The 14,524-nt window shown below is 39.2% G+C and overlaps 1 protein-coding gene across 2 annotated transcripts in view; it reads left to right on the top strand.

Annotated features, from left to right (window-relative positions):
* Positions 1–2,049: 2,049 nt before the first annotated feature.
* Positions 2,050–14,524, top strand: part of LOC149151595 (protein ROOT INITIATION DEFECTIVE 3-like) — a 35,038-nt gene continuing 22,563 nt past the window's right edge. Inside the window, exon 1 of one of the 2 annotated variants that reach the window (XR_016262321.1) lies at positions 2,050–3,803. Coding sequence is in view for 1 of the 2 variants with exons in the window: in XM_089438410.1 (XP_089294536.1) it covers positions 2,367–3,719 (1,353 nt within the window). In the remaining variant the exon portion in view is untranslated. Of the gene's footprint in view, positions 3,987–14,524 lie in introns of those variants that run through there. The other variant, XM_089438410.1, reaches the window with a different exon arrangement.

Below are 14,524 nucleotides of genomic sequence, written 5' to 3' on the forward strand. Positions count from 1 at the left end.
GGATGAGTCCTCTTCTATTTATTGGCTTCTTCAAGGGTGGACGTGGTTCTTCCTTTAGGCCGACTTGTGAGCTGTCAGGCTAACTTGGTCTTGGAGGGTATTTCGACACTTTTAAAGACAAAATAATTCTCTTTACAAGTTACAATGTGCCCAGTGGGGTCTTCAACTTATGACAATGAATCTTTTGACTTCTTGACCGAGGACCCCTAAAAGCAATCAATGGGTGCTTGACCTATAAAATAAAAGACCTTAAGGATGAAACCATGCTCTAAAAATATAATAATAATTTTCTTTTATGTCATAATTTACAAGAATCAAAAATACATTTCATACTTATGAAGATTGAACCTAGTTACACATTTTTCAACATCTATCACAGTGACTTGGAGTAACCATACTAGATCCATATTAACTTTGGATCTACCAAGCGCCGAGAGGGATTAAATCTCTTTTCACTTTAAAAGAGATTTGTAACTTATCTCAAGATGGATCTCGCTGGGTTTAAAAATAATATGATTTTTATTTTATTTAATGTCTCAAATATACCTAAATATTATTGTCTTTTTTTGCTAAATACTATTTTATAAATTATAATATAATAATAATAATTTATGTTGAAAATTTTGGGGCAAAAATATAATAAATACTTAATTATTATTTTTTAATTGTTGGAATTTAAACTTGTAAATTATTAAAATTAATTATTATCTTAAACTTAATTCCGGGAAGTCTAACTAATAGTGGAAATGCCTTTTTGGTCGGATTCTAGGGATACAATTTCTTGCAAGATTGTGATTTCTCATACTTTAAAATACACTTTTGAATGCATAAATGGATTCTGCACCCTAAAAAACACCTAAAGTAATTTCATATATATTATTTACTTAAATTATTATTAAAGTCTTTCTTTAATATATGTATATATATAGGTGTAGAGCAATTGGCTTTTATGGGGTTTAGTCCCCACTAAGTCAAAGGTTCAATTCTCATGGGGAGGGGTTTGAAGATGGGAGCCACTCTCATAAGTAGGGATTTGAAGATGGGAGAGCTTGACCAAACTTAACACAATACTAATGATAACATCTCATTGGTGGAATTAAACTATTTCATGAGAAATCAAAGCTTAACCAAACTTAACACAATATTAATGATAACATCTCATTAGTGCGGATTGTTCTTCCGTCGGACTTTGAGACTCTCCCCACCTAATTATATATATGAATAATTTGATAAATTGATTCATTCACTCTTTTTATTCCATACTTAACCTTTGAGACTCAAAACCTATCAACCTAATTATATATGGAGTTGTCTATAATGCGACTTTTTGAGATTCCGGTGACGGAATCCGGCAGAAGAAATTGAGATGAAATCATGATTTGTTGCAGTTAAAATGGTTTTTTAACTGCATATTCGGATTCAGCACCCTGAAAAACCCCTGGGACGCTTTCATTGTGCAGAAACTAGTTATCAAACTTCGATTTCAATAAATCACTGCCGGATTTTCACCGGAAAAAATCGCCGGAAAGGCTTTCAAAAAGTCGCGTTAAAGACTACGGCATTATATATACATAGTTTGATTTGATTTCCGTACTCCCTTTTTATTCCATACTTAACCTTTGAGACTCAAAACCTATCAACCTAATTATATATACATAGTTTGATGAATTGATTTCCGTACTTAACGTGTCATAAATTGATTCATTCACTCTTTTTATATATATAATTCCACCTAATTATATATATAAATAATAGTTTGATAAATTGATCCATTCACCCTTTTTATTCCATACTTAACCTTTGAGACTCAAAACCTATCAACCTAATTATATATACATAGTTTGATTTGATTTCCGTACTCCCTTTTTATTCCATACTTAACCTTTGAGACTCAAAACCTATCAACCTAATTATATATACATAGTTTGATGAATTGATTTCCGTACTTAACGTGTCTCGATGACAAAATTTTCCTCCAAAGATATTCTCCTTCAATTTTTCTCAATCAACATGTTGGATGAATTTTACTGATGTATTTTTGAGTTTGCTTTACTTCTTTTCCAATAACCTACTACAGGTGTAGCATCACCAGAGACAAGAGAATTTGAAATACTAAACCATGCAGGTCTTCACCAGCTATCCCCAAGATGCCAAATAAATTCACCATTGCACTTTCTTACAGCTGAGGACTAAAACTCATGGCTACGTTCATAATCACTATTCGAAAGTTTGAATGGGATGTTCGCAAAGCCTGATGCCCGCCCACATGTCTCGACTGCCAGCTGGATCATATTTGGAGTGCTGTTTTGTATAATGGGGATGGTGCACTTCCAAATGAGTCATAACGCATATTTATATCAAAAGTTATGGTTGGAAGGGAAATACTACTAGGATCTTCATCAGCCGATGCAGGAATAATATGTGCGTGGGATTTGTCCACAGGCGCAGAGCTCGCCCATTTCCATGGCTGTCCTTCTCCCAGAAATGCTCTCACTTCCATTGGCAGATCCTTTATTGCAGCCTCCCAGACACACAAACCATCTCCACACTCTGCTTCTTCAGCAGGACCCATCTGTTTGTGGAGATTGGGGGACCCTTCAATTCAGTCCACAATGTTTCCTTGTGAGCAAATTGGTCCCCTGTCTTGCACTAATGACGGAGCTTATCTTATGGGCGGTGGAGCTTCAGGCCAAATCTACGTGTGGGAGCTGGCCACTCAACAAGTGGTCCGCTCATGGTACGCCCACAAAAAGTCTGTAAGTTGTTTGATTTTCTCTGATGATGAGTCATTGTTGGTCTCAGGTGGTGATGATGGGTTTGTTAATGTTTGGCCTCTTATTAGAATCCTAGATAATGCAGAGGGCCTAACTAGGGAAATGCAAGTATTAAGTTTGTATAGTTGGGCTGCTCATGCCTTGTCTGTGACTGGTCTTGCATCTGGTATCGGAGGGTGCAATGCAATTCTTGTTTCTTGTTCATTGGATTGCACCGTCAAAATGTGGAGCTTAGGTTTGGGAACCCACTTGAGAACCCTTAACATGCCCACTGCTATTAATTCTGTAGTTGTTGATCCCTCTGAACATGCATTGTATGCCGGGGGAACAGATGGGAGAATATATATTGCTGTTCTGAAATTATATTCCCGGAGAAGCAATGGGATTGTTAATGTTGATGGGATAGTTGGATCACTGTTCGATAATAGTGGGCCAATTACAGCTCTGAGTTTTAGCGGGGATGGATTCTCTCTGATTTCGGCATCTGAAGATTGCACTATTCGCCTATGGGATACTCGTAATTACTGCCTTCTTAGGATTTTTGAGCATAAGAGAGGTCCAGTGAGCAGTATTCTGGTCTTCCCATTGCTGGAACAGGCTTTGTGTTCTTCCAATGATGGTTTAATGTGTAAGCAGTTACTTAGTCCAAAGATTGGACAAGCTACAATTTCTGTAGACTCACCATGCTGTAGCATGGGAATTATTGGGCGGAGGATAAAGGAGATGGAAGCAATGAAAGGAAATTTAGTTGTAGTGAATGAGGATAGGCGGCGTGCCTTAGATATGCTTGATAAAATGATACACGTTTACCGTAAGTTTTTGGAACTTTGCATGTCTGAGGCAATAACAGAGAGTGAGAAGAACATGACAGAGGAAGGGCAGGATAAGGATGATCGCATGGTGTTGGCAGACAAAAGCACACAGGAGGGTCAGCCTATGGTGTGATAATTATTGGTATTGGTATTATCTCCGTGGTGTGATTCTAGAGAGGGTGATTTCTTTCACTCGATTCCGTGAGGAGGTCATGCAGTTAAGTTGTAAAAATATCAATCCAATTATTTTTCACATGCTTGATTAAAATTCTGCTATTTATGCGCAAAACAATTGTAACATTTTATTAAGCTCACTATAGTGTTACATAAGATTTAGTCTGTCTTCCTTTTGGAAAAGAAAAGTTTGTAAATTTTTTCAATATCTCTGAACTTCTGTGTATGTCACTGACATGCGTTTTGATCAAGGATGTCACAAATATTAGGAATCGTAAAGCCTTTTTGGAAAAAAAGGGCCATTGAATTTAGATACATTGCCTGTAAGATGATGATATATAAAGGAAAATTACTTGAGAATTTATTATGTTGCGAAGAAGGTTAGCCTCCGGGAGTAGTCATTTTACCTTCCACTTTGATAAATTATGTTTGATTAAAAGTAAAACCATGTAAGTTGCTTTCTCTTGTTTGCTTCTGTAGAGTGCTACTGGAAGACCCTATTATTTAGTCTAGTTAGATGATGTAGTGCGGTACAATTTTGTTGGTTAAAAAAGTAATTTCCATATCTATGAAATCATGTACACAGAAGCCATATTCTCTGTGATAAAGAAGAGGATCAAATTCCCAGAGCCTGGATTGCTACTTTCTTTTCATCTGCTCATTGGAGTGTAACACTGGTCTGTCCTTGATGCACTTTTTATTTTTTTGAACTTGCTTCCTCTTTTCATGATCAGGCTAACACACTCAGATTTAGCATTATAGGGATCCATTAGCAACATTCAATTTGGTTGCTTCTGCTGAAGTTGCCTTGGACTTGCACCTGGCCCAAACTACTATTGTGTGCACTTGTGCACAGCGACATTTGTAAGAACAGGCACAAGCATGTCCCTTGGTAGGACTTGAACCGTGGCAGTTGCTATATTAGCTACTTGCTTTCACCAACTAGGCGAGTCACCATTGATGATTATTTAGAAATTTCCCAGCAAAATGGTTTTGAGTGCAAAACAAAATTCCACGTCTTTCCTAGAGGTTTCCCAGATCTTAACCCTGTGAATTTTCAGCTGTAGGACTGTTATGAAATATAAAGAAAACAACAGTAATAACAGACTATATTTCAACTATTAACATCCCCAATCCACTAGGCAATTGAAGAGATATCATACCGATGTGTTCCATTAAGTTTCTATTCCTCTAGGGAAACTTTATCATGCATATAACAGATCTGATAACACTTATGATAGCAGGAAATGCAACAGCAAATCTGCCTCACATTCTTCAATTGTAATGTTAAATCACTTAACATATTTGTCATTCACCCTTAACTTATGTCAATTGTCAAATCAGCAAGACATAATTCTGAAAATTACCAAGAAAAATCTAGATGACTGAAATCTAAATTTGCAATAAGACACGTTTTGGACAGCTGGAAAGTTTTTATATATACCATAGCCGTATAACAAGGTGAGTACAATCTTCTAGCTCTCCAAAATAGAGAGGGAGAACAAAGAAAACCCTAGTCCACACCAAGGTGATCCAACAAACATGCATCACACATGCATGTCGTTCAAGGCAGGATGTCTCCTCTTCTTCTTCACTTCCACAAGTACAACCCATGGTTTCATCTCAAAATCCTAATCTCCAAATTTTCAAGGGATGAAAGCCTAACCCTAGTCTTCAAGATGCTCCAACATTCTCAAGAAACCCTATCAACTCCAAGAGACAAAGATCAATTGCAAAAGAAGATCCGAGAGAAAGAGAACTGGCACTCTCCCCTTGATCACATCTCTAACACAAATGATAAGAATTGAATGATATATGAATGAATAGTGAAGGACTTTCTCCTTCCTCTATATATATAATAAGTAAGGGAGACCAACAACACATATGTGGGCCAATGCCCTTACAAACAACCTACAATAACACATAGGCTCACACATGTGGAGCACTACACTCAAGGGTACACATGTCAAGTTTTAAGGCTCCAAATGCAAGGGAACTTTGTGAGGTGTGTTCAACAGTCCTCTTAAAAGCCTCTAAGGATTCCAACAATCCTCCTAAGCCATGTTCTCCATTGGGTCCACTCTCATTACATGGACTTTGTTGCAACCTAGGTGTCCTCGAGCCAACTCGAAGCATCCATGCAAGCATTCAACCTACCTTGTGCTGTTTAGGGTCCAATGCCCTCCCTTGGGATGCAAAATGCCCCTCCTCCTAAGGAGGGCCTTCTCCAAGCAAGTGACCATCACCATGTGGTCATCATGTAGAATGTCACCAAAGTTGTTGAGAGATCTGCAATGCTTCAGGGAAGAATATCAGGCAAGTACCTAGTTGAGGTCAAGCAACCACTGAGTAACCCATCTCCAATGTGCAAATCCATCACGGACCATCTCCCATGTGCAGATCCATCATGGGCAATTTAGGGGCTGATCATACACCATGTACCCCAAATCTCATGAAACACCCCCAAACATGGTGTAAACACTCTTTGAGTAACCCCAAAAGCTAATAGATTAATGCATAATTTTTAAAATGGCATTTGCATAATTTTTTCTTCTTGAGAGATCTAAGTGTACTAATCCTAGTCATCTTCTTGATGGATTTTATAATAAGCCACATGACATGGATTTTTGGGATATTAGGGTTCAGATATTGGAAGAACAGAGCAGCTCTTTTCCTTCTAAAAGTAGTTACGAATGTATTTAATTTAGGCATATAAACATTAATTGCAGTAGGTATCAATAATTGGAAAGGAATTAGCATGTCATGAGAACCACAGTGGAAGGCAATTTTGTGTTCGATCTAGTGTAGCTGTGGAAAACAATGATGATTCAATGTTCAATTTTTAATTCTGCCTTTTCTCATGTAACACCATGTTTCTGCATACATCTATATATCTATCTATCTATGTATTCATCTAGGTAAATAGATGTTTGTTGTTATACATATTTCTTGTGCATCTGAATATAAATGACTTAATGTAGTAACATTTACAGCTAATTAACTTCCTGCAACTTTCATTTCTATTTCACACCACTGCAACTGCAGGTGATGTATGTTATCCCTGTCAAACTCTATCTGATTCATACTCCTTGCTTAAATATACAGAATAAATTAAATTTCTTTTCCAAGTTTATTCATCCCCACTCCCCCCAGCATAATGTGATTTCACCTACACATAGAAATGGTTTACTCGGTATCTGGAGGCAATGACATCAAATAACATCAATGGTGTCCTTAAATGTGAATTTCGATAGAATTATGTCATGTCAAAAAGTATGAGAAGTCTTAGGCCTTTGGTTGTGTTCATGGAGGAGAACAATTCCAACCATTGCAAAATTTGCTATTCGAGAAACCATGGTAGGTATTGGCTTCTATTCATCATTAACTATGTGAATGCCAACAATTGACTGTTGTATTTTGATGCAGCCCTGAGTGTAATTCAAAAGAAAATACACAACAAGACTGCAATTTGGAAATAGAATCACAAAGTAAATTCAAGGACAAAATCTAACTAAAACAAGTGGCATACACAGGCAATTACTAGAAATTCCAAAAACATAATTCAATTACACAAAGTTACACCTTCAGGTTTCAAGAGCTTCTGAATTTCGTACATAAAATTTATGCCCTCTGGTTTAAGTCTTAGATGGGCTCTTATAACTCGGAAATACTACAAAAGAAAGTAACACGAAATTTTGGACAACCTTTATTTTGTGGCAGCTGGTTTCTTCTGTCTTACCCTGCAGCTTATCTTCTTCTCCTTCCCTTTTTCCTTCTTCGTTCTATTATTTCTTCATATGCCACTCTTCTTCTCCTTTCTTCAACAGCAAAAATAAATCACATGAGCCTCTTACTTCTCCCTTTACTCATACATTTAAGATTCATAAATGAAACTATTGTCCTTCCACCAATTGATGCCACACATCTTTATTCCATCTACCCAAGTACGCCTCTTGTTATTTTTTTCATTTTATCCGTTTTTGGGTCAATTTATTTAGGCTTCTAGAGCAACGGTGGTTGACCTTGGATGGCCTTCTCTAAATTGCATGCGAAATGACCAGTAGGGAAACGAGGATTGTCAAATGAGGAAGATCAATGGTGGTGAAAGTTGCAGGGAAAAGGTGGTTATGTCATCTGAGGGCTCGCTTCACTTTGCAATTCGCGTGGGCCATTTGAATGCAGGGTCCAGTCCAACGATATAGAGGGATTGTGAAGGTCCTATTGCTGCAAAATCTTGCACCTTGGTGCAAAGCCTTCACCAAGCAAGAAACTTGCACAACAAGATAGGGGTGTTACCACTGTCACCTAAGTAACTACCCCTCTTCTATTTTAGTGGTGACAACCAGCCACCACGAGGGAGGCTTCCCGGTAGGACTCGGGGTTTAGGTAAACCTAGGAGACTTAAAACTAAGTGTTAGTTTTTGTAGCATCGGATGTGTTCTAGCCCTGAAATTTTGTGGAGAGGCTAGAATGCATAAGATTTCCAAAACCTAGAAATCGTTTATGGAAATTCCACCTAGAAATGACTTAATTAGATTATTAGTCAGTTTTAAAATATTTCCTAAGTCTAAACTTAGGGAATATGATTAATTAATCAGAATTAATTAAGTTATGGTGTGAATGTTCTAGAAACTCACACAGATCGACTTCAAGTTAATCCTAGCCATCGATTAAGATCTAATCTTGGTCGTTGAAGTCTCAACAGAGGATTATAAGAAGAAGTCGATGGGGCTTGGAGAAATCATTTGGAGAGTTTGATTTCATGAGCAAATCGATTTCCAGAGTAGCAGCAGTTAGTTGTCAGAGAGAGAGCTAGTGAGATCAAAGCAGTGAGAGAGGGGCAGAGATAGTGAAGCCAGAGGAAGGATTCTAGATCTGGTGAGTGCATTTGCAGAGAGGCAGAGAAGCCACAGTGAGGCTGGCGCAGAGTAGCGTAGTAGCCTCTAGAGGCAATTTCGAAATCATTGGGGAGAAGTAGAGTTTCAGTGCCAGAAGCTGGGCAGAGGTTCCAAAGGCCAGGAGAGACATTTTCTCAGACAACAGCAAACCAGATGGCTTGAGGAGACACTGTTCCGAGCTGAGTGCAAAAGTGACTGCTCTAGGGTGACGCAATGATTGTGTAGAGCCAGTTTGGACGACTCAATTTGAGCTGAGGTTAGAGCCCGGATTTGCCTGTGGAGTGAGGAAACTCTTCACTAGATTTTTCTTGCCAGTTTTTTTCTTTGTAGGATTGCCAGTTTCGGCATCTAGTTGTACTCAGATTTTTTCACTGCTGCATAATAATAAACCCTCAGCTGGTGCATGGATTTTCCCAAGTTCGGTTTTTCCGGGGACATTGGTCCAAAAATAATTGAGTCATTTTATGTATGTGTGCTAGTATTTCTTCCAGTGTTTATTTCTTCCGCAATTTATTTGTGTAGGTTGTAGTGTGATTGATTCAGTATTTGTTGTAGCAAACAATAAATAAATTGTTAAAAATTAATTTAACAATTAGGATAATTATTTCCAGTTGTTGCAATAGGATTTGGGCCTCCGAATTTTCACATGGTATTAGAGCACAAATGATCAGCCGAAGAGCTCAGTAGTGAAGGAAGAGGGAGTTTTGCTGTTCATTGAGGGGCATCAGATTGAAACCCCAGAGGCAACGCAGTCACCTTGGCCAAGAGGTTGAATTTCTTGAGGAGAATCGATTTTTCTGAGAGAGGGACAAAAAAATTCGATCTCTCCAAATTGAGGGATTCCAGAGGCAGAGGGAGCAACCTCAGTATTTTCACAGAGCAGATCTCTAGCTGGGCTCAACAGTTTGCTAGAGCAAAACTAGCGTTGGGTGGAAGAAGAACACACATTGAGGGGAAATTTTCCTCAGGGAACTTCCAGTCTTAAGAAGTTCGATTTCCCTTGTAAATCAGCAATCGTTGTGAGTAGAGTTTCTCACTCCGGAAGGGAGTGTGAATAGCCTAGCAGTAACTGAGCAGAAAGGAAGAGGAGATTTTCGACATTGGTTGAGATGGCCACTGCTGGACTTCAAGATCAGGACAGGTTAGATGGTGCTTCTAACTATGTCATTTGAAAGGCAAGGATGTCCTTCCTTTTGGATCAATATGGCCTGAAGACATATATAGATGCAGTGGTAGCTATCCCCACGGATGCAGATCAACTGAAGGAGTACAGAAAGGAGATGGCGAGGGCAAAGAGGTTGATCCTTGATGGTGTTCGGGACATCGTATCACACATAGTTGGCAAGGATATTGCCAAGGAGATGTGTGATACACTTTCCACGCTGTACCAAGGCACTTCCAAGCAATGAAAGATGTACTTGGAGGAGACGCTGAGATGCACCAGGATGCAGAAAGGCAAACGCATAGACCCCTTTCTCACCAGGATTCACGAGATTCGGGACCAACTTGCAGCTGTTGGGGCAGCGCCTCAAGCCACAGAGCTAGTGCTATTGACACTCAACATTGTCTCAGAGGAGTGACAGGTATTTGTCCAAAGTATCTTGGGCAGAGACACCTTGCCAAGGTGGGACAGGATGTGGGCCGATTTGCAACAGGAGGAGTTGAGACGAGACCTAGTGAAGAGCTCGATCAATGGTAACAACAGTGGATCGAAGCAAAGGAAGAGGAGAATGTGGCACTCACATCAAAGGGTCCCAATCAAGGATAGGGGGAGCAACGAAAGAAGAAGAAGGACCTATCAATGGTCAAGTGCTTTAGATGTGGTGAGCTTGGTCGCTACAGTACCCAGTGTCTTCTCAAGAAGAACGACAAAGAGGATAAGAAGGCAACATCAACAAAGATCGATAGGCTATCCTCCAGGCTGGAGGAAGACTTCGCCATGTTTGCTGACATACCCCCAGGAGTGAAATGGGGAGATTTGGTTTTGTAGCCCCAGAGTGCTACAGATGGGCAAGATTCTTGAGGAGGTCTACCTCTTGAATCAATACCTTGCTATGGGGGCCCACAGTATTTCAGTAGCAGGATGGATCAGTGGCAATAGATGCAGTTAGATGCCAGAGTGACAAATGCATAGTCTAGTTGCAGTCAGATGCTGGGGAGCGCAGTGCAGAATTGGCAACAGTGCAGTTGGCACAATGCAGAGTCAGTGGCAACACGGATGCCTCAGTGACAACGTAGATACTAGTAACAGTTAGAGACTCGGGTGACAGATGCACCATACTAATCACAATTGATTCAGTATTTAGGATGCTTTTCAGTTGCAGATGTTGCAGTGGCAGCAACGACAAATGAAGAGGGAGTTGCAGTGTAGATGCAATGTTGGTAGCAGTTCAACAGGGTCAGTAGCAGTACAGATGCAACAGATATCAGAGTTGTGCAGTAGTTGGTGGGTAGCAGCAGCCAGACATCAACAGCGTGACAGGAGATGATGCAGAGACAGGGTGTTGCTACAAGAGGCAACAACGCTAGAACACATTCCTCGCTAAGAGAGAGTGTTAGTTTTTGTAGCATCAGATGTGTTCTAGCCTTGAAATTTTGTGGAGGCTAGAATGCATGAGATCTCCAAAACCCAGAAATCGTTTATGGAAATTCCACCTAGAAATGACTTAATTAGATTATTAATCAGTTTTTAAATATTTCCTAAGTCTAAACTTAGGGAATATGACTAATTAATCAGAATTAATTAAGTTATGGTGTGAATGTTCTAGAAACTCACACGGATCGACTTCAAGTTAATCCTAGCCATTGATTAAGATCTAATCTTGGCCGTTGAAGTCTCAACAGAGGATTATAAGAAGAAGTCAATGGGGCTTGGAGAAATCACTTGGAGAATTCGATTTCATGAACATATCGATTTCCAGAGTAGCAACAGTCAGTGACCAGAGGGGGCAGAGATAGTGAAGCCGGAGGAAGGATTCCAGATCCGGTGAGTGCATTTGCAGAGAGGCAGAGAAGCCACAGTGAGGCTGACACAAAGCAACACAGTAGCTTCTAGAGGCAATTTCAAAATTGCTGGGGAGAAGCAGAGTTTCAGTGCTAGAATCTGGGCAGAGGTTCCAGAGGCTAGGAGAGACATCTTCCCAGACAACAACAGACCAAATGACTTGAGGAGAAGCTGTTCCGAGCTGAGTGCAGAAGTGACTGCGCTAGGGTGACGCAGTGACTACGCAGAGCCAATTTGGACGACTCAATTTGAGTTGAGGTCAGAGCTCGGATTTGCCTGTGGAGTGTGGAAATTCCTCACTAGATTTTTCTTGCCAGTTTTTTTCTCTGTAGGATTGCGAGTTTCGGCATCCAATTGTACTCGGATTATTTCATTGTTGCATAATAATAAAACCTTCAGCTGTTACACCAGTTTTCCCAAGTTGGGTTTTTTCGGAGACATTGGTCCAAAAATAATTGAGTCATTTTATGTGTGTGTTCTAGTATTTCTTCCAATGTTTATTTCTTTCGCAATTTATTTGTGTAGGTTGCAGTGTGATTGATTCAGTGTTTGCTGTACCAAACAATAAATAAATTGTTAAAAGTTAATTTAACAATTAGGATAATTATTTCCAGTTGCTGCAATAGGATTCGGGCCTCTGAATTTTCACACTAAGTACCCCCCAAAACTCCTACAAACTATATCCACCTACGACAAGATGGAGTTGAGTGTAAAGCAAGCAAAAGGGTTCACAGGGCCTATGGGTCAATCCCAAGGCTATCTAGACTAGTGGAGTCTCAAATAGGTTCCTAAAACACACCCTAAGCTTACTAGACATAAAGTCACTATAGCTAGGGCAAAAATAGGCAATTGTGGACAACAAATGTTACTTTATAACAACAACAAATCTAACCATTCAAAATGCACAAAAAGTACATGAAATGAAATATTAGAAAATTGACAACTTAGGAAATAAAATTAACAACTTTTGACTGTCCAATTAGCCAATAAATACAATTTAAATGATGACGTCAGCCCTAATAAATTGCAGAAAAATGCATGAAAAGCATCGTTTTTGCTTTTCTAATGTACATAAAGTTGATTCTACACCATATGACATTCATCAAGGAGCATTACGAAACCAATAGAACACATTTTAGGTGAAAATTATCCCCAATACCAAGGCAATAGTAGAAAAAGGGCTTTTAATTAAACGAGGGTTTTACAAATTAAAACCTATTCACTAGATGAAGACTAGTGCCTTCTCCACCTAGGGCAATGGATTCTAGGATACAAACCAAACATAGGGCAATCTAAAAGAGAAAACCTAATTCCAACACAGTAGGGCAAATTAGCCTATTTTCCATAGGGTTTAAATTAGGGTTCTTAATTCTCTAGAAATTCAAGGGAGAAAAATCAACCTACTCTCCTCAAATCTTTAGAAATTGAGGACAAATTCAACAAGGGACATGCACACAAATGCCAAATTAACCTACTTAACAAGAGTAGCAACAATTCTTATGAAAATATCCAAGCATAGCATATAAAACAACTTACAAAGCATGCAAGATCCAAGATTCACCATGAAAAATCCTTGAGAAGAGCTCAATCGACTAGGAGAAAAACCCTAGGCATAGTCGCTCAACTATGCCTCCATTGTGCACTAGTGCAAGAGTTCAAGAGAAGAAAATGTATGTTTGTTGTGATCCAAGAATGAAATTGACTCCCTTATTTATATAATGCCATGGTGAGTCGATTCCCTCAATAAAGGCTAAAAGAGTCTCGAAAAACTACACAATCGATGATATAAGGTAATACCACATGTCAACCTCAAAGACAACCATCTCAACTCAAAAACATAACAAAAAGCATCAATTCCCTGCACATGTGAGAAACAAAGATAAAAGATGTGACGTAATGCTCTAAATGAGCCTCTCTCTCATCAAAATGTGCAAGAGGCACCTCAAACAGTGATCATTGTGAACATACCACCTCCATTGTCATGGGCAAGTGCTCCATCATCAAGAATCCATCCTCAACATCAAATGGTCCATCATCAACATGACATAATGGTCTAGGGTGCCACGTCACCTCTCAAAATCATGCTAGGATAAAGTCATAGAGAAAAGAGGCAATGTCCTCATCTAAGAAGGTCTACTAGCCCCTGCAAAAGGGTTCGACGAGTCATCATCGTCAAAAATCATCATCCATATGGCAACGTCCATTAAGAAGGGTACAAAACCAACTTGGAGGTGTCTTGCGGCTCTTGGGGTACATCTTTCGTGGAAGCAATTTCCTAGCTCTAATTATCAGTGTCCAAGTTGCTGGAGGGAGAGGAAATCATAATCAATATAGTTAAATCATCACATGACCCAATGTCCTTTAGAAATTGTGCAACGACCTACTTGCAAGTACTTAGGTGAAGATTCAAGGTGGGTTGGATGTCCTCTTTGAAGCGCTAAAGAAGCATATAGAGGAGTTCGACGACCAATGTCACCAACATCAAGGTACATAGAGGGCTTGGTGCTCTTGATTAAATACGAGTTCCATACCCTAGTACATGACAAAATCCAATGGAAACATTGCAATACCCCCAATCCTAAAATCTTGAAAAACTAATAAGTCTACTGAATTTTGAGCGAGATCTAAAATTCTACTTTCTCCATATAGTGTTGTTAAAATTGCAATGTTATCGTTTACTCACGATTTTTTAAACAAAACGATAAAATTGCGGTTAATACTCGGGATTTTTTTTATAGCCGATTTTTTCGATAAAAATCGTTGGAGGCTCGGGTAGTGCGATTTTAAAAGGGAAAAACACGATTTTTGTTTATTCATTTGGACAACAGAGCGCGCGGAGGGGTTTGCAGACTTGGAGTGTTG

This window comes from Pinus tabuliformis, chromosome 9, assembly GCF_031772625.1.
Source record: "Pinus tabuliformis cultivar Carrire ecotype Pingquan chromosome 9, CPIR1, whole genome shotgun sequence".
Lineage (NCBI taxonomy): Eukaryota > Viridiplantae > Streptophyta > Pinopsida > Pinales > Pinaceae > Pinus > Pinus tabuliformis.